General features: G+C 32.8%; 1 protein-coding gene across 2 annotated transcripts; it reads left to right on the top strand.

The window, feature by feature from the left end:
- Nucleotides 1-12,004: 12,004 nt before the first annotated feature.
- Nucleotides 12,005-20,704, top strand: LOC130746125 (SKP1-like protein 21). 2 transcript variants are annotated; one of them, XM_057598663.1, is made up of 10 exons: nucleotides 12,005-12,135; nucleotides 13,452-13,751; nucleotides 14,417-14,641; nucleotides 14,759-14,950; nucleotides 15,036-15,146; nucleotides 16,577-16,655; nucleotides 18,506-18,606; nucleotides 18,731-18,894; nucleotides 19,291-19,424; nucleotides 20,266-20,704. In XM_057598663.1, coding segments are annotated over exons 2-10 (1,044 nt in total). In that variant the 5' UTR covers nucleotides 12,005-12,135; nucleotides 13,452-13,715; the 3' UTR covers nucleotides 20,268-20,704. The 2 variants fall into 2 exon arrangements, with proteins under 2 accessions (XP_057454646.1, XP_057454647.1); XM_057598664.1 differs by having other exon boundaries at nucleotides 12,020-12,218.
- Nucleotides 20,705-20,741: the final 37 nt, after the last annotated feature.

Raw genomic sequence — 20,741 nt, 5'->3', positions numbered from 1 at the left:
TATCGGGTGAGAAACAACAAACCATCAAGTCTGTCACTGTCCGTTCACCATGTCAATTTGGTCCGATCTCGGTTCTTGCGGGTTGCAGATGTATTTGGTCAATTAAACGGTAACTGATGAGTGGAATCGTGAGAAAAATAACAATACACAAAAAAAGATAAGAGAAGTAAGAAGACGCAAATTAAATTTTCCTTAAAATTACATCTTGCAATAGAATAGAAGAACAATAAAGGCATGCAGGACCATCTCAATATAAAAAATTGAAGATGAACCTCAACAAAAATAACCTACATATCAATCAAAATAACCAAATCGTATGAAAAGGGTTTATCACCATTCATTGATCTTGTTGTGAGCTTCAGTTTTCTGTATATGAAATGAACCGCCTTGATGAGATAGATTGAGCAATGCTAAAGAGGGAAGCATAACTCAGGTGAACAAACGCTAAAGCCCACGTCAATAAACATAACTCAAGCAAACCCATAGATTGAACACGAAAAGGTGAACATGTGATCGAACATAATAATGTCATCTTCTCTTCTCTTTGATTGTCACTAACCTCAAGCAAGGCCATGCTAGAGATTGAATTTTTCCTTATCATGAGTGATATAGAACTGAGGCGAGCATTCAAACCGACATCAAGACGATGTCCAGAGACTCGATCATCTGATCTAGCAAAAATCTCAGACGGTACAATGGTAGTAATCTAATCTAAATGTTATGTATAAACAAATATATTTTTTCGTACATCGGAAAGTTAAATTGCAACTTCCAGAGATTGATCCCTAAACCTTCTTCACTCAACTCATATGTCCTCTAACTCTTACCACTTGAGCTATAATTCGGGAATTTAAAAAATATTTTGCTTTGATTGTGTTATTTATAATCTATTTCTGAATTAGAGGAAAATATTTAGACTCAATTCCACATTTGGTCTAATATTTACTATATATATATATATATATATATATATATATATATAATGGATATGCAATTTTGGTCATCTCCAAAATTTTTTCGAGCAAATTAAATTAAGTTCTTATACTTAAAAGTTAAGATATTGCCTTTGCAATTTGTTAACACTTGACAAACATATCTATGAAGCTATCATAACACTAATTGAGCACAACCAGTAACCATTACACAACAATGCATTAATGTCATGCATTTACAAAAGCTCCCCTTCACATTGATCCCTAATGTCAAGCATTGAAGATACTTAACTCATATGCTTTATTGATGCATTCATATTATTATTGATTTAAATTTTTTTTTTACATCGGAAAGATAAAATGCACCCGCCAGGAAACGATCCTTGGACCTCCCCTACCCAACCCATATGTCCCCAACTCCTACCACTTGAGCTATCATTCAAGGACATTGATTTTAAATTATCAATTTATATATCTCCCTATTGTAGTAAAAGAAAATCCTTACAATGTTTTGACATATCAAATTGATCATAAAGATTTATTTATATAAAACTAAAAATGTTTATATTGTTTTTTGTTAACTAAAAATGTTTATATTGTTTTTTGTTAACTAAAAATGTTTATATTGAATTCTTATCATTTACTTATAGTTTCAGCTATGAATTTAAACTCTATGCTTTTAATAATTTTTTATGATACGTTCAAAAAAAAATAAAAAATTTTATGATAAATTTTACCTTCTTATTTTTTTTTTGAAATAGGGGATAAAAAGGCAAAAGGCAAATGAACAAAGGAAAACAAGTTTTTTTTTTTTGGTTTTCTGCGTTTTCCTCCCCCAGCCTGGTTTTGCTTTTGGCTTTTCTTTAGCGTATGGATGAGACTTATCTCATATTAAATTGTTACCTAAAATTCTACTCCTATGATATGATATCATATAAAATTTCAACATGAGATAATTCTAATCCAAATTCCGAAAGAGAATATAAACTGCATTTAAAATTCGGCACAAGGTAAAATTCGGCACAAGGTTTTCCTCTCGATGGATATACATTAGAGTTGAAGTGATAATATTAAATTGGTTGAAATTTGACTATGAGATTGTTCTGGAGTATGGACAATTGAAATTTTTTAGTTGGAGTAGTTGAAACCTTGGAGAACTTATCAAGCACATTGTCATTAGTATTCATGTGGCGAGCTACATTCATGCATCAAATTGACTTTTCCTCGACTCTATCTAGCTCAGCCTCTTCCGATTTATATGTATAAGATATTCAGTATTCATGTGGAGTATAGTATATATATTTATTTACTCAAATGCTTGGAAGGTTTTATATAAATCACATATTACTAATTTCTATTAGTTGTTTTGAGCTAGATAATTTTATAAACCGCATAAAACAACTTATGAATAAGTGTTCGGTTATTTATCCAAACGCACTTATAACAAATACTTTATTTTAAATTTTCTTGTGAAATGATTTATATAATAGACTAAACTTGGTTGAAATTAAAAAGTTGTTTAGATATGTGAAATAAATAAATAAATGTATCTAAAAGATTAATCTCGGAACTTAGATAAAGATTTTCTTGAGCTCTTATATATAGTGATCTAAAACACTAATTTGTTTTATAATGTTTAAGATAAGTTCAAGTTCTCAAACATGATGGTTTCGTCGTTTGGTGTTTTAGATGAATCCAAGCAACCACTAAGATATTTTTGTCCTTTATTTAGAGTTGAATCCAACACCTTGAAGGAACTCACTGCAACTCTGTAAGGTTAAGAAATCAAGCCATCAGTGATAACTTGAAGACAATACCCCGATGAACATTGGTCAAATGTTAAAATTAAGAAAATTGCAAGTTATCCGGTGACACATTGGAAATTAAACACTCCGGATCGGACATTATTAATAACTAGTATTTTTGTATTGTATGTACTTTTGTAGAAATTTTTTTTTTATTAAAAGAATATAGTTAATTTTATATAAGCATTCATAATTTTTTGTAAGTTTTTGTGTGTTGTTTCTTTTTTTTATGTAAATGTTGCATTGGTTCTTTTATATGTTAAAGCAACATATATGAACTTAATTACTATTAACGCTATAAAATTCTTTAGAGTTTAATGGATATGCACTGACAGTGTAAAATAGTTTTACACAGTCATCCAATCAAAGCATGCCACATAAGAGAGATAATTACATTTGACTTTAATTTTAATTAAAAGAATAAGATATTTTTTGATTTGACGGAATTCAATTGGATGTCTGTGTAAAACTATTTTACACTGTCAGTGCATATCCATTAAACTCAATTCTTTATGTGTTTTCAGTTGAAATCATTACAATGTGAATACAACTAAGACTAATGATTGGTGTGACTAACTTGTAGTTCAATATTCACATGGAGGACGGGTCTTTAGTTTCTATTGTCATTCTTTGTTTCCTATAAAGAAAAATGTAGATTAATTATTATGTGAGTAGTATTTGATTAACTGGATTGAAATATTGTAATTAAATATGTAAAGGATTTACTTATCTAGCATTGTGAAAGACTTCTTTGTAAACAACATTTGAAGTATTATGAGAAATTGTCGTCGTCATTCTCGTAGATGAGAACTTTTGATTTTGTAGGACTTGTTACCCTGGAGAACGCTACATATAGTTGGCCATGTGAAAATACTTGTTTTGGCAAATATAAGCCGACATTTTTCAATGATTGTCCTTGTCTTTTATTTATTGTCGTAGCAAAAGAGAGTGTTATAGGAAACCGTCTCCTTTAAAACAGACTTTTCTATCTGATGGAGTTAATTATAATCTTGATATTAACACTTTATGTGCAACATTTGATCCATATATAACCTTTGTTTCCAATAGATATGTTCTCATCTGAGTTTTTTTTTTTTGATAAGCATGTTCTCATATGAGTGATTATTAGACGCGTACCATTACACATTCCAGCTGATTGATCGATCTTGCTTAGAAGCATTACTGGAACACCAACTTTGTACCTTAACTGATGATTAGGCAAACCTGAAGAGTTTATTATGTTCAAAAACTCATGTGTGTAAACATCATAGAGGTCATCGTAATTGTTTTCTGATATACATGTGCTATGTGCACTAAGATAAATGTTCTCTTCTCTAAGCATTAATGACATCATATATTCATTCAAACAATCAACAATCAAATTAGTGGGGCTAAGATAGCACGATGTTAAAATAAATTGTCGATTTGTGTAATTTTATAGGAATGAAAAATAAGTGAACTGGACAATAGAAGTCATCATATCACCTGAATTCATAAGTAAAAATTCATGAAGGATGTCCAAGCTAGTTTCATCATCATCTAATCACTTACGTTTTCGTCCCTTATGCCTAATAAGCATGAAGTTTTACTATACATTATCTAAAATTTGTGTGCATAAAATGAAAACTTATGTGGGCCCATTCACATAAATCTTTCCTCTAGAATTATGATTTTGACAATAATTTGTGGGTTAAATATGTTTCCGGTCCCTAACATATACATTGAAATCTAAAATATTCATTGGAAAATAAAATTTTGTTTTTTAATCTATGATAAATATTGTTTGATAGAAAAATGTTATTGTGATGTCATAATGCTTCTTTGACATATTCATGTATTAGTTATTGATCCATGTAGGCGTCCACGTGGACGTTTTACATCTGTTTTGATCCTTACAAAATTTCTTCCATGAAATCTAGCCTCCTCTAAATTTTAATTGTTCTTGAATATTCTTCATCTTCTTGATTAATCTTCATCTTTATTACCCATATCAAACTCAAAAAATCATAATCCAAACTCAAACATTATCCAACTCATATCTAAACTAGTTTTCTTTCTATCGTAAATCTCAGTGAAATAATCCAAACTCAACAAACCCATAAACACATAGCGAACCAATATAGACGCATAAATCTATAATCTGAAAACCCCTACCACTGATAAATACATTTTTAAGACTGGCTTAAATATGTTGGAGGTCCCTCTAAAATAGGGGTACTTTGGTTAAGGCCCCTCCAAAAAAATTTCTTGGGAATACACTCTTAAATGCAAAATAATAGTATAGTTTAAGTCCCTGTCGTTAGTAGAATGGTTAGTTTTCTAACGGAGGATGACGTGGCAGGCCACATCATCAGACACGTTGTCATCTTTGCCAAATAAGCACAAGAGAAAATGTTCAAAATTCAAAAAAATGCACTCACGGGGGTTTGAACCCGGGAAATGAAGCATTAGTCACGCTTCCCTCACCACTCGATATTTCATGTTATTTGTTAGGTTTTATATTTATTTAAACTTAACTTTTCATCTCTTCCACACTCTTCATCTTCAAGAATCATAGCCACCATAAGCACCTAAAACACCGAACCCTAATCGCGCCGCCGCCACCTCTCTTACCCAATGCTCACCTCAAATCGCGCCATCCTATTCCATATTCCCCTTTCTAGATATGAAAATCGCACCACCGAAGCCTTCTCTATCGCACCACCACAACCCCTAAGTCGCAGCACTACATCTCCCCTCATTCCAAATCTGGCGCATACATCAATACCCTCATCAGTCTGAAGCTTTGCGGGCTACCGCTACCTCATCATCCTCCCAGAAGCTAGTCTCTGTTATGGAAGATGGCTAGGGTGTTGGGGGATTTGGGATTTTGAGCAAGGGTGTCATTGTGAGGCATAGAATAGGTGATGAAGGAAGAGTAATTAATGGAGGTTTCTGGGGAGTGGGAAAGAGGATCTGGGTATGGTTGGGATCTGAAAGAAGATGCTTAGTTTTTTTTTTTCAAAATAATATATCAGATGTGAAAATTAAATTTAATAAAAAAAATATTAAAAATGCCACATAAGCTTTTTTTAAGTGACTTAACGTTTTTGTAACGGATGAGTAACTGCAGGGACCTAAATCACACTATTATTTTGCACGTAAGGGTGTATTCCCAATAGATTTTTTTGTAGGGGTCTTAACCAAAGTACTATATTTTAGAGGGACCTCCAACATATTTAAGCCTTTAAGATTGGATGAAGTTGGATATAAACCCAAAAATCTTTTCCAAGTGTTGAATAATCTATATATATTAGTAAAGCTCACTTGAGCTAAGTATTAAGTATAAATACACATATGTATTAAACCATAAAAGCTCACATACCTTTATATTAAATACATTAAAAAATAAAAAATTTAATAAACTAAAAACTGAAAAAATTTGTATTATAAAAACCTATTCAACTACTTATATTAAATAACAACATTCATAGACTTAAAATTGACTTGAGCTTTGCATTTGACAAATTTAAAAAATCAAAATAAAAAACAAAATAATATTTATTAATAAATAATTTAGATAAAATACTTTTAAAATAAAAAAATTTCTATCAATATATATCTATCTATATTGTACTTGGGGCTCTTATTTCCCAAAGTAATTATTTATATTTATATATATATATATATATTTGGTTTTTCCAAAAAAAAAAATATCTATCTATCTATATTAGTAAAGCTCACTTGAGCTAAGTATTAAGTACAAATACACGTGAGAACCTACATACATTAGTAAAAAAATTGGTGTTTAAATGAGATAGCTTAGTGAGTGAATGAACGGGTAGTAGAAACTTATGCACTAATGATTTCAGTTTTAAACTTAATAAATATCAAATGTAATATCAAATGTATAAGCAAAAGAGTAACATCCATGCCAAAAGTGTAACAGACCACAAAGTTATATCTGCAAATGGTTTTAGCGCAGTACCTTAAATCAAAATCAAATTTAATGTTAATTTTAAACTAATATCAATTTAGTCCAAGAAAAAAAAATTATTAACAATAAAGCATACTTCCGCCAAAATTAATCTTGATATGCAATGGTCTTAGTTTGCTGTCCAATTTTCTACACGAATATATGCCTATTTTTCTTAAACTCACAAACTCTTAGAATTCCTTAACATAGTAATTTCGAAGAAAAACTAACATTAAATTAAAAATAGTAGCATGATGGCAATACCAGTGTCACAAACTGAATAAAATTGTTAATGTCAGGAGGCTATTCAACTATCTACATTAAATAAATAAAAAATGAAATGTATTATATTGAACCATGCATCTATTATATCTCTATATAAACAAACCAGTGAAATCACTCACAAACTCAAATTATTCATATTTCTTAGACTTCAGCTGCTGGTGAGAAAAAAAATGACAATTGTCTCTAACTACTTCAACAAGTATGTCATTTTTAATTATTTTAGTTAATTTCAAAATTGCTTTTTTAAATTACTCATTCTTATTTTTTTATTGCAGGAGAAAGATCATCAACAACAACAAGAAACACACATTACTTAGTGATATATCCCCGTTGCAGATGATTGGAAAATAAAACTGTGAGTTTCACATATATGGTAATTTACTAAACAATCCTTCTCATTCAATTGAAATCATACAAATATATCATCATTTCTATATTTATATGACACAAATCAGTAACAAAGTGTGAGCCACATAAATTTATATACTGCACTAGAAAGATAAGTGTAAAATGTAGTACTCACTATATTCTTGATAAGAAATATGAATCTTTCACTCCTCAATATTGTCATATTATGGAAAAAAATAGCAACTTAATCATTCAAAGGGAACAAATGACGTCCATCCTGCAGTTAGATAGAATCTATTTTTATGTTCGTGAAAGTGATTTTAAAAGAACTTCTATGCCACCAGCAATGGTGAACAACCACATCAATCTTGATAAAAAAATTTAGCACAACTGATAACATCATTGCAACGACTAAATCAATATTAGAAAAAAAAATAGTAGACTACCACGTTCATTTCAATACTAATCTAATTAAGTAATTAAATTTCTTTTATATAAAAAAAAAAAAACTACTCTCATTTCAATCTCAATAGAAATCTACCTATTTTTTCTTCCGATGAAGCAAAAAAAAAAAAGAAATCTACCTGTTTGATCCTTTTTACCCTTATTAGAGAAAGAAAGTGTGAGAATATCATAACTCAATTATATTTAATTATACATATATTCTAAATATTCTTCTAAATAATAACTTTCTTACCTTTCTGCAAATTTAAATATTACAATTAAAAAATACAAATTAAAAACGAACCCGTGCAACGCACGGGTTGCACGGGTTTAATTTCTAGTCAATGTATGAAGATTCACTCCAAATCTTGTAGCGCAACATCAATATGATTGGTTTTCTATCCATCCTTTTGAACTAAATGTTCAATAACAACTAATAGAAAACTACATTTTAAAATCAACAATTTATTTTTTATACGGACCACGCAATGTTGTTATTGTATTGGATGTAACTGATAAGTGCTCATTTTACGTATATTTGAATATCATTTTAAGCACTTATTTGACTTGTATGCTTGCATTTTTTATCATTTTATCCCCAAAGTAATTGATTTAGTAAGTACTTAGTTTTAACTTAGAAATAGTATAAATATTATATATTTCATGAGCTTAACTTGGACTTTTGATGCAGGGAAGATATTCATGAAGAATCCAAGCTTAAAGTGAAAATTTAATTTTTTAGAGTTGCAGAGCGCTGAGCACCCAAAAAGGGGTGCTGAGCGCCCAAGTAGCTGATGAAACCCAATGCTGAAGGAACCCAAGTAGCTGATGAAACCCAATGCTGAAGGAAGCAGGGCGCCCGGCGGCCTCTGATGAGCGCCCAACACCCTATGACCGCCCTAAACACTTATTAAAGGGCATAAACTCGATTTTTGTCCCATCTGTCCTATTCTCTTCGAAATTCTCTCAATTTTGGCACCAAAACATATCAAGGGAGCTTGGGCTTCATGGAGGGGAGGTCCCTGGGTTTAGGATTGATGGATTGAAGCTCCGGAGCATGGCGGCGACCGCCGAAGACCGTGACAACCTCTCGGAGGCGATGGAAAGCTTGGGAAAGCTTCTATCGCCGTGGATCCTTCGCCGTTCTTATGGGTTTCATCTCTTCTTCCTTATCCCTTGTATATGTTGTTTCTATTTTTGTATTTAGCTTGTTGAAACTTGATTCTTTGATTTGTTCTAAACTCATTCATTGATGTAAAAGGAAATATTTCATGTATGGTGTTTCTTTCTATGCTTCATGCTTCTAACCTATCAATTGATAATCAAAAGAGTTCCACTAATTTATAAATAGATCGGAAGGTTGATATGAATTAGTGAATGCTCAGTTCAGTGAAGGTAGAACGCCTATGTCTTAGGTCACAATTTGCGTGTTAAAGTTTTACTTTCTTCGCTTCAAGTATTGATTGGTTTGTATTAGATTCCTATGGACTAGCATGAGATCGGGAGATAATTGCGGGTCCGGTTAAAGAGAGAAATCACTCAGTGAACTAGTTGTCTTAGGGTGAGAATATCTTGGGTAGGAGCAATAGTGGATTTCCACGTGACAGGTGGAGTTCTGAGTTCTAACAAGAGTTTCTGGAGTGACAACGGAGTTTTGCAAGCCTAGGGTACCTTGTTCTAGGAAAAATTGGTCATTGAGAATGTCTTTGAGAGAGAATTCGAGATGTATTGTTCCTTTTGGGCTTTTTAGATGGTAAGGGATTACGTCTAGGAACTCCAATTGATAGATTCACCTAGGCTAGGGATAGTTAGGTGGATAACTCTCGGCATCGTAAATGAAATGAACCATTGCAAAAGTGTTTGAGTTGAAAGCAATTAGAGGATTAGGGGAATGCACTCTAAATACGTTTTCTTCTTTGTTATCCCTATAAACATTCTTTTACCGCTTTCTTTATATTCAAAAACCATAAAAACAATTTATCCAACATCTTTGTATCCGCTCAGATCAATGTTTAACTGGTGGAACTAATGTTCACACAATCCCTGAGGACGATAAACCCGTATCTGTTTTACTATGATTGAATCATAAAGGTTTAGCCAAAAGCAGTACAAACAACGAGGAAAAAACCTTTATCAAAATTTGGTTCCATTGCCGGATGTTTACAGGGTTTTTAACAATACATCAATATGATTGGTTTTCTATCCATCCTTTTGAACTAAATGTTCAATAACAACTAATAGAAAACTACATTTTAAAATCAACAATTTATTTTTTATACGGACCACGCAATGTTGTTATTGTATTGGATGTAACCCATCAAATGTTGGTCGTTTGCAGTTTTTTGAATTGCATGAATCGATACAAAATCATACTTTGCTGAAGAAATAGTCACATGTAGCTTCTTCAATTTTAGTGATGCTCATGAAAGTAATATGTATTTATCATTTGTGACTATAAATTTCTTTGAAGACGCTTGAACCATAAAATTCTGATTTTTTTTTATAGGCACCATAAAAATCTGAATGACATAGACTTTTCCTGCAGGAAATATGTCGTTAAATTGTGCCATATGACTACGGTTAATGATATCATAGATCCTCGATTGTAGATCACGTTTGATTTGTTCATTTTTTTGAAAAATGAGTAGTCTCAATTTAAAACCATGGAAATGAAAAATAATAAACAAATTTGAAAACATGTTCATCGATTAATAGCAATTCAATACTACTAACAATTTGAGGTTTTTAAAAATCTCATATTCCCACAAATGAAGCACGCGAACTTTAATCTTCCATTTGACCTTTCCAATAACAATGTCAGATATTTCATGCAAAATTCGAACATTTTGTACTATAGAAAGATGATAAACTGGTAAAACTGATTAAACAAATCAGACATTCTTTATTAACCAATCTAATCATGAAAGTGAGATGAAATCAAAGAAAGAAAAATGAGGAAATCAAGATGAAAAATCAATATCAAACTGGTATAAGCTAATCATTCTAAAAGACATTCTAAGTACCTGCAAAATTACTCAAAGTTTGAGCCTTTGAAAAAACCAAAACAAATACCTCAACACACTATGTGAAGTGCACATTTTACATGAGCTTTACTACTAATTTATATAGTTGTAGGGTAATAGGTTAGTGGTGTGTTTTTATTTTGTTTGAGTGAAATAATGTTTAATGTGCCATATATAATTCCATAACATATACATCTAAGTAATAATAAATTCATTTAAATTAATTGCAAGGTGAATAGTAAATGGATATATGATGACATTGATGGGAGGGGAAAAGGTTAGTGGTTTTTTTAGTGAAATCATATTTAATATTTAATTCATTCAATAAATGAAAATTAAGTATGTTTGCCCTGTAGAATTCCATAACTAATAAGATCTAAATAATAATAAATCCATTTAAATAAATTGTAAGGACGATCAAGATTAAAACTAATCAACAGTCATGATTGATTTCCTGAAAAATGTTCTACGAAATTACATAAATACCCATGGTAAAATATTCATTCACGAGTCATAGTCTATTGCATGATTGTTTTACCCTCGTTGTTGCCAAACTTCTCTTTTATATAATATATATAGATATAGATATAGATAGATAGATAAAAGAGAAGTTTTTCTTGCATACGACTTCTTAAATTTGTCATGAAAGAAGGTCTCCACAATTTCTAGCCGTCCGTCTCATAAATGACATGCATGTGATTTTGATCTCAAAGGAGATTTAAGTCCCCCACCTCCTAAATGAGCTTGAAAGCCTTTCACCCAACCACCTGAAGTATCTCAGGTCAATCCTTCCATGCTCATACACTGCAAACTTGAACAATACAAGACATCTACCGCTAACGAAATCAAACATCACCAACCATTCGGGATACAATTGCATGTCTGGTTTCAAATTAGATGGTTGTCGTGTGAACTTCTTTTTGAGCCATTGACAGATTTCACCAACCGTTCGGGATACAATTGCATGTCTATCGTAACAAATATCTTTCTCGAGATTCGAACTCGTGTCTCATCCTCATTGTTTTAACGAATAAAGTAATTTTCTCAATTTTTTTGTCCACATATATGAAGTTATTTCTCTGCTCGATCTCACACATTACATCCCACAACCCAACTCAATTGATTAGGCTTTTGGGCCTTCTTCATCTTGTTTGAGTACCAAAGCCCAACCAAAGCAAACTGGATTATTGACAAAAACCTAATTGGGTTCACGTTCCCTTGCATACGACTTCGTTTAGCACCATCCTCCTCTTCTCTTCTCTTCTCTTCTCTTCATTCATCCCCTCTTCACCTTGCAACGATTCCTACTACAATCCACTGAAGTGAAATTTTCTGTGTCACAAGTAAATTCTCACTCCCATTTCTCTCTTAATTTCAATTCGTTTTGTCACTCTGCAAATCTATTCCTCTCTCTCTCTGCTTACAGGTACACCGTTAATGGAAAACACGGATTTCAATTGTTCATTTTTTGCTCTTTTTTCCTTTCTCTATTTTCATTTGAAATCCCCCTATTGTTCATGTTGAAGAATTCTGGGTTGCCTTCAAAATGTGTTTTTTTTCTTCTCTCTGTGCTGTTTTTTTATTAAATCTATTTTGTTCTGCTTGCTGTAAATCTGTGTGTGATGTTCACATGGCCATAAAAATAGTGAAGTTTATCTACTTCTGAATTCGGACACCAGAAGGAAGAAAATTTGTCATTGTAGAACGAGGGATGTCTTTCACAAAAAGAAGAAAAAATGTTTTCAAATTGTTATACTTATCTGTTCATTTCCTAGTAAAAAAATGAAAAAAAACATCTCAATTTTTAGGTTGGTAGAATATATATATTTTTTAATTTACTAAAATACAGTTTATTTGTCTGTGAATGGTTAATTTGTCTATTCTTTTGGGTGTTAGTTTAGAATAATATAATTCTAGAATGCTAACCAAGTAAGAATTATAGCTAGTTTCGCACTTGTGAGTATCGGTGAAGTAAGATTATTATTGATAAGCTAAAAAAAAGCTTGTTTTGTCAATCTAGTATTTGTGAAATCTTAAAATAAGTAATTGTTGTTTTTAGTTTTTAACTAGTTTGTTAGAGCTGTTCTAAAACGTGAAAATCTTACTCGAGAGGCTGCTTCTTGGATATCGGTGCAAGATGCTGCACTGAGTCTTGCTAGTGTTTGGTAACTATATATTAGCCACTGCTGTTCATAATGTCAAAATGCTGTAAATCAATTTTGTTTCGTCATACACTATAACGGGTTCCAACATTAGTTAAGGTGCAGATAGGTATAAATTGCTTTGAATTTAATATGTGCCAATTCAGTTGGCTGTTCAATTCCACACCATAAAAATAGGGCTGTCATCTCTGGAACTGCGAGAACTATTTGCATGACATGATATTCTCCACCCGATAACAGAGAAATGCTTATGTTTATAAACTGCATGACCTCAGTATGATGAATTAAATTATAGAAAACAAGACAATGTAGAATCCACTTATTGGGAAGAATTATAAAATGCTACTTTATTGCACTACTTTGTTGTGCCAAGCATTTGTTACATATACAATATGATTCCCAGTTTTCCATCCTTGATTTGGTCTAGTATATATTTTCCTGCTCTTTAATTCTGCATTGGCACCATGCTTATTGATGTGTTATCCTTCCTTTTGTAGCTGTCATTTAGAGAGGTGGTAAATTATTCTTCGCCCTGATATTTGACACGTTCGCACCAATTTGACTTACCGGTTGGAGCATTGTGATAAAGATTTGTGTAGCTCTGCAAATTCTCCCATAGTCCTGATTGCAGAAGTCCTTTGACTGGAGGACATATTACGTGGTTGTTCGGATTTGAAGTTATTTATTAACTTGAGTTATATTCCTTGCACCACAAAGAAACTTCCAATATCCACATATTTCAGGTTTCAAATTGTTTCCAGATGTCAGAAATTGATATGCCTGTTATTAAACCTGAGGTACGATACCTTTGTGTATAAGTGATTATTAATTTCATAAGACCATCTCGCAGTGGTTAAGTTTAGTTTAAGTTGTATGTCTTGGCAGTATTGTTTAACTTATTCCTTTAAGCTTTATTTGTAAACACTATATTCTCTTCTATGTCCTTTTATCCATTTCCAGTAATATTTGTTATGTCAATGAAAATACTTGATAGTCAGTCATTTCAATAGGTTCAGTTTTGTTGCGAACCAGAATGCATTTATGCCTCTATAGGTTCAGAGCTTTTTTTCTTGTGCAAAATTTAATTCTAACCCTACCTTTCAAATATCATATAGATTTTGAAGCTATGGGCCATTAAGTTTGCATTGTATGTTTTACGTGTTTTTGTTGACTTTTGAAACTTGAGTTTATTTGATGGGATTATGTGAATGCAAAGTCCCTTGTGCTTACTTTATTGAATTCTTTCTTGGTTGTTAAAGAAAAATGTGAATGGAAAGTGTCTTTATGTTTAGACTTTTAAAAGAATTGATTTAGTGTTTAAATGACTCTTTGGTCTTTTGTCTGGAATTTCAAGTTTGTTATACACTTACAGTTTTAAACTTGCTTATCATAAAAGACCTTGTTGTGATTACTTTTTCTGCATTGAAATTGACATTATACTGTTACTTGTTTGCATTTCCAGATGATGAAGCCTTATGTATGGCTTCAAACGTCCGATGATTCAATCCAACAAGTGGAACAAGAAATTGCAATGTTTTGCCCACTGATATGCCAAGAAATTATACAAAAAGGCACCGGATCTTCCAAGAACTGTGCAATATGTCTTCCTCAACAAGTCAGTCCTGCTATGTTGAGCTTAATTCTTGATTATTGTCGATTCCATCAAGTACCAGGCCGCTCAAACAAGGTTCTACCAGTTTCTTCCACGCACTTAACTTGTTATTTTCTTCTTCTAGACTAGATGATCCATGTCTTAGTGATGATATTAAAGGTTATTTGACTTGGGAATCAATCTTTTATATAGGAACGAAAGTCTTATGATGAGAAATTCGTTAGGATAGACACAGAAAGGCTCTGTGAGTTAACGTCTGCTGCAGACAGCCTTCAGTTAAAGCCACTGGTTGATCTTACCAGTCGTGCACTTGCTCGAATAATTGAAGGGAAAACGCCGGAGGAGATACGTGAGATATTTCATTTGCCTGATGACCTTACAGAGGTGTCTGGTGCTTGTGAGACTCTGTATGCCAATTATATCTTCTTGAATTTTCAGTTTTCATTTCTTACATGTTCTTTTGATCCAGGAAGAGAAGTTGGAGCCCTTGAGGAACATAACGGATGATCCAAGGATCAGGCTTTTAAACCGTTTGTATGCCAAAAAACGGAAAGAACTAAAGGAGCGTGGAAGGTTAAAGGTGCCATTGAATTGTTTCTTACTTTTTTTCTAAGTACATTTTATGTGTTGTAATCTACTGTCAAATGTAGTCCTCATTCACCAATTAGGTATTTCTGAATGAACTTTTGCCAATGATATCTGTTCAGATTGATTCTAAAAATAGTGTATGGCGTCAACTTCCATAGTTTTATGGCAGATGACGTGGTGTCACAATGTTGAAGCATAAAACACCATAGAAATGGAGAAAATTGATGGAGCAAAGCCTGCTCAATTCCTTAACATACATCTGGTAGGGATTCCATTAAAAGGGACATGTTCTTTGCAAGAATGAGTTACAAAAATGTAAAATTTAATAAAAAACAACACATACTGAAAGTGTTTGCATACAATGGTATTTGTATCATTTTCAAACAATGATTATACTTCTATCCTGGTCTTATTTGTTCCTGATGATAATGAATATAAGGATGCTATAAGTGCCCGGGCTTTTCAATGCGGAACTGAAATTGAGAAAACCCTGGAAGATTTTCTACGCAAAGCTGGAATTGAAGTATAGAAAGTGGTAAGACAAAATAACACCTCTTTGAAGATAAGAAACAACAATATTTTTTAAAATAAAAAATGACAGAGAGAGAGGGACTGAAACAGATGTAGGTGAGCATAGAACCCAAAACTGACATTGTAAGAAGAAGATAAGACATAAAATTGAGATGAATGTTAGCTTGAAAAGTGCTTGTTTGTAGGTCTTAGAAGATTTTCATTGTGGTTGAAACTTTATTGGGCTGAAGTGTTTGAAACTTTGAGATGGATGGGTGGTCACACTAGAAAGGATAAGATACGTTATGAGCGTATAAGAGGAGATATTGGGGCCTATCGTGGAGAAGCTGACAGAAAATCAGTTAAGGTGGTTATGGACATGTACAAAGAAGACCTTTGAAGGCACCGGTGAGAAGGGTTGATAACATGGTATTTAGTAGAGAGAGGCTGAAAAGAACTTGGGAATATATTGTTAACATGTTATTTTTATCAATTATCAATAATATTCCTCATAATCTGGTTTTTGATCGAGCTCAATGAAACTTTAACAGATATATTATCAATAATATTCACTCGGGAATATAACTTTATCAAATTATTGGGCTGAATTGGTGAAACCTATTTAACATTGCTGCCTCTGTGAGAGAGCAGGGAAAATGAGTTAGGATTTCTGATCTGATTAATTTTCAGCTGCTGTCAGAGTCAAAAGACTTAATTTCCCCTAAAAAATTTAAGCTTATTGGTTTAAATGAGGAAAGATAAGTAATTTATTATCTGTTGCTTGCTGCTAATGCACCACCAACCGTTGACAACACTGGTGGAGATTTATTCTCGTGCTATTCAATATGTCCTAACTCTTAAATTGTAGATAAGTTTTGAGTTAAATAATAATCAATCCTTTACATGTTTCAGAATGCTGAAGCTGAAGAAGAGCATGTAGATGAACGATCAGTTGACGACCTTTTGTCTTTTATTAATGGAAACGATGGAGGTAAATTGACCATTCTTGTCCTCCTTTTCTTTTGGTTTACTTCATGTTTTTCCATCTATAGATTGATGACGTATGTAGGATCTCATTCCTAATTAAAGAAGAGTTTCTATTTAGTGTTACAATTTACGTTATAAAATTGAGAGGATGAGTGACAGAATTTTAGATGATAAATCATCATCATCACTAGCTCCTACTAGTTTATGACATATCAGTCAAAGTAGCATGGGCAAGGACGGTGCTAACATCTGTCCCCTTTTCTATATGACAAGCACTTTACCCTTCTTTAACAAAATTTATGATAAATTGATATAAGACACGCCTGCAAAAATTAACTTCATAAATTCGTTAAATTGTTGGTGAACATATTTGTGAATTATTATAATTAATGTGTTCTGATAATTGTAATTAGAAAACAACTTAATTCTTCATGGGTATATAGTTTATTTTCATGGTGCCAGCTAGAACATAAAATAATATCTTTTAATATTTTAATCATATCTTAGAGTAATTCAGGATAGTTTTCTCTTTAGGATTGATTTCTTTATTTTCTAGGGCTATGTGTCTTAATTAGTCTCCCTCTGTGACTAGGATTAGGAGTCTACCAGTACTAAAAATAAGGGAAGTGCTTTATCTTTTGTAAAATCATACATATATTATACCAATACAAGTCATACAACTTGTTCATTGTATTCCTTTTTAACTTTCTATACCATTAAAGACTACGGTTTTATCATGGTATTAGACCAACACTTTCCTCCATGAACCTGTTCCCGTTAGTATTCTACTGTTGAGTTCCTCAAAGTTTTGAACTCTGGTATGATAATGTCACTATCTCCCACCTTTTTTAGGTACTCTATTTTTTTGTATTATTTTTCGGGTTTGAGTTTCTATCAGTGCTGACCCATCATACGCAATCGCCATAAGTTTCAAATTTTCATTTTCTGATTTTGAGGCTTCTGCCACTGTTAGCGATGGCTCACTCTTTATAATCACCAAGAGCCAAAGGTGAAATCCTAAATTGTCTCAAAAGCCAACAATCAGCCAACCCTAGGTGTGCCATTGCCCCAGTCATCTGGTCCACTTTAAGTGTTGGACTACTTTTGCAATCATTAGGTCTTGAAGTTGGCACCCTTGTCCATCTCAGAAGCCACTGGCATGCTGATCTCCCCTAGCACCGCCGCGCTGTGGCTGCACATCCTCATGCGCCGATCTTGTGCAAGCTTTCACCAGAGCGTGAGGTACACGTGCCACTTTACTGCCTTAATTGGCATTATCACTTCTTCGGTTGTGGTCATCAGCTCCTCCTGGTTCTCTTTTAACCCAGTTTGGCTTTTGGATTCGTTGGCTGTGTGGACTGTGGCATCTCATTCAACAGCTACTGTTTGTTGTGCGATAGAGACAGTCATCTATTACTCCTATTCTCGTTAAGCACCTTGTTTGGTCATGTGATTGCTAGTCCCGGTCCTTTGTTTAGCCCTAATTCCAGTACTATTAGAGTTTGTTTGGGTGCTTTGTTTTCTCTATTTAGTGGCTATGTTTTGCACCAAGTTGCTCCATTAATCTCTATTTCAGCGTTTTTGTTTAGTTGTTTCTGGTTCGCTATTGTTTGAGCCTTGATTTGTTTTGGGACATATTGTTGCTGGTCCGCTGATGTGACTTGCGCTTGTATGTCAAACAATTCGGGATAAGAATTATGGTATGATTTTTGGTAGTCTTAGCATTACTAATTGCATTTTGAAATTATTTTAAGATTCTTCTGGGGAAGAATTGCTTGAGAGCTATGGCCTTTTTATATTTTTCTTCAGCTTCCCTTTTGACTTCCTAACTGGAGGTGATGAATTTTGTCACAGATTCAAAGGAAATTAAGACTTCCAAGAACAAAAAGAAGAACCGCAGGAAAAAGGAGCAACAGAAGAACTCTTTAAAAGAAGTGTCTGAGCTGAATAAGAAGGTGGTTGTAAATGTTGTCTTGTACTGAAATCATTTAGCACGATATCAATTATGAATGAACATAGCCTATTGTCTTATCACGAAAACGTTCATTATTTAGTACCTTTTTATTTTTCTTGTAATAGGCGGTAAACGGTCATAACATCAGACCCGAAAGTTCTGAAGTTGATATATGTGAGACCTCAAATTCGCAATATAGAGAAGATGACACTTTTCCTTCGAAGCTTGAGTTTGATGATGGTGATATAGATGATGAGATTGATCCTGCATTGAAGGAAAAAATCGACAGGTTGCTCTTTTTTCTAACTCAGCTTTACACTATTGTTTTTTAAAATCTATCTTGTATTTTTTTAGGCTGGTTATCATCTTTAGCATAGTTCCACTGACTTCGCCGGTCACTTGCTTTTTTCCTGCATAGTCAGTAGCTTTTCTGAATAGATATTTTTTTGTCTATAGTATATGCAGATGACAAAACACTGAAATGATTGAACTCTTTCCTTATCTTTATTTTTTTTTTTTGGTTTTCTCAAAGAATTGAACCTATAATTTCTGCATTCTTGAGCTAAGCCCTAGTGGCAATGTTCATCACACTATTTATTTACCTTCCGTGTTTTCACCAGTTCATTAAAGTGCTTTTCAAGTTGATGCAACTAAATTTTATTTGCGTCGTAACCTTTTGATGCAGGGAAGTGGAAGATTTTGCCCGCAGATTAAATTCTGACTGGCCAGAGAGAATGCAAGAATTCTTAACGTCAGGGCAAGAAAGGAATACAATGCTTTTCAGTACTCATGGGACTGGTTTTCTAAGACGACATGCTTGTATGCTACTTCTATATGTTTCAGTACTTTCTGTTATGCTTTCTAGCTGGACTATCTGTGTTAAAACTTTTATCTTTCTTCTTTTTCCATTTTTATTTAGTATAACTGAAAAATTTGGCTGAATTACAGATATTTGTGTCTTCGTTTTGCACCTGCATTTTGGTTTGCTAGTATTGACATTTTTTCAATTTTTGCATTTGCTGTTTTCTAAAATGTGTTTTCTTATGTTATGTACTCCTTTGTCATATACTTGATGCATGTTAAGCTAATTATGGTGTGTAGGGTCACAATTGTATCATACCATGGGTGTGTTTGGGTAAACAGTTTAATTAAGTGCTTATGGCTATAAGTGCTTAAAGCATAAATGCTTACTCATAAGCTAATTTGATAAACTTATTGAAATAAGCTGAAGAGATAGGTTACAGTAAATCTGAACAACTTATGAAAATAAACTCAAAACAGCTTATAAGTCGGCTACTTACATGAGCTCTGCCAATCACTTTTCTAAATACTTATTCTATGAGATACTTTAAATAAGTTCTTTCAAACGGGACCCATATCATATAAACTTATAAGTTATAAACCATGGTGTGCTGATATTGCCAAACTTTTATTCTTACCATTATTTTGTGAATTTGGTAATCTCTTACTGGTTTGTATTTACTTTGAGTAGTGCTTGAATTCATTCATTGTGCACTGTCATTCAGTAATAAAACACTTCTTAGGTTAATTGCCTTTCTTTTTTCTATAGGAAATATGCTCTATAACTCGTAACAACTAACAATTCCAACTGTTTTAGTGTTATTGGTAACTCATTGAATATTTCTCTTTCCATTTTCAGGACTGGACTCGGAATGGAAATGTATCCCTACCAGATGGCCAATGGCTTGAACAATTTTGAGATTCTGGCAAGCGCAAGAAAGTGTTGCATGTCAGTTGTTTTTCTTTCATTCATTTTGTTGTAGGAAAATATTAATGAGTGCTCTGCGGATACTTGTTAAGGATTCAAAATAAAATGTATTGAAAGAAAAATAAAGCTTTTTTTAGGAATTTTAATGTATGAAATGTTTTAATTATTAAACGATGTATTTTAATTTTTTTTTTCTTTACGATTGTCTTTAATTCACTCGGGACAGGATCTTTTGTTTTAGTTTATAATTTGCATGTCACTGTTGTGCTTGGTCCAGTCCCAATTTGGTTGTAACTTGGAACACATTGTTTTTGTGAAGATAATCCTCTAAAATATTTGCTTTCTATTCCCTCAAGCTGCCTTTGGCCAAAATAAACCTTGATTCAGGTTCTTTCTGGTTATCACGA

This window comes from Lotus japonicus, chromosome 3, assembly GCF_012489685.1.
Source record: "Lotus japonicus ecotype B-129 chromosome 3, LjGifu_v1.2".
Lineage (NCBI taxonomy): Eukaryota > Viridiplantae > Streptophyta > Magnoliopsida > Fabales > Fabaceae > Lotus > Lotus japonicus.
This window is presented reverse-complemented; position numbering and strand designations above follow the sequence as displayed.

Bases quoted from the DNA above. Each gene is read 5' to 3' on its own strand.
- LOC130746125 (XM_057598663.1), top strand. From the start codon at position 13,716: ATGTCAGAAATTGATATGCCTGTTATTAAACCTGAG. The intron at 14,951-15,035 runs GTGTCTGGTGCT...CTTTTGATCCAG, and splicing joins TGCCTGATGACCTTACAGAG to GAAGAGAAGTTGGAGCCCTT. The intron at 18,895-19,290 runs GTTGCTCTTTTT...CTTTTGATGCAG, and splicing joins TTGAAGGAAAAAATCGACAG to GGAAGTGGAAGATTTTGCCC.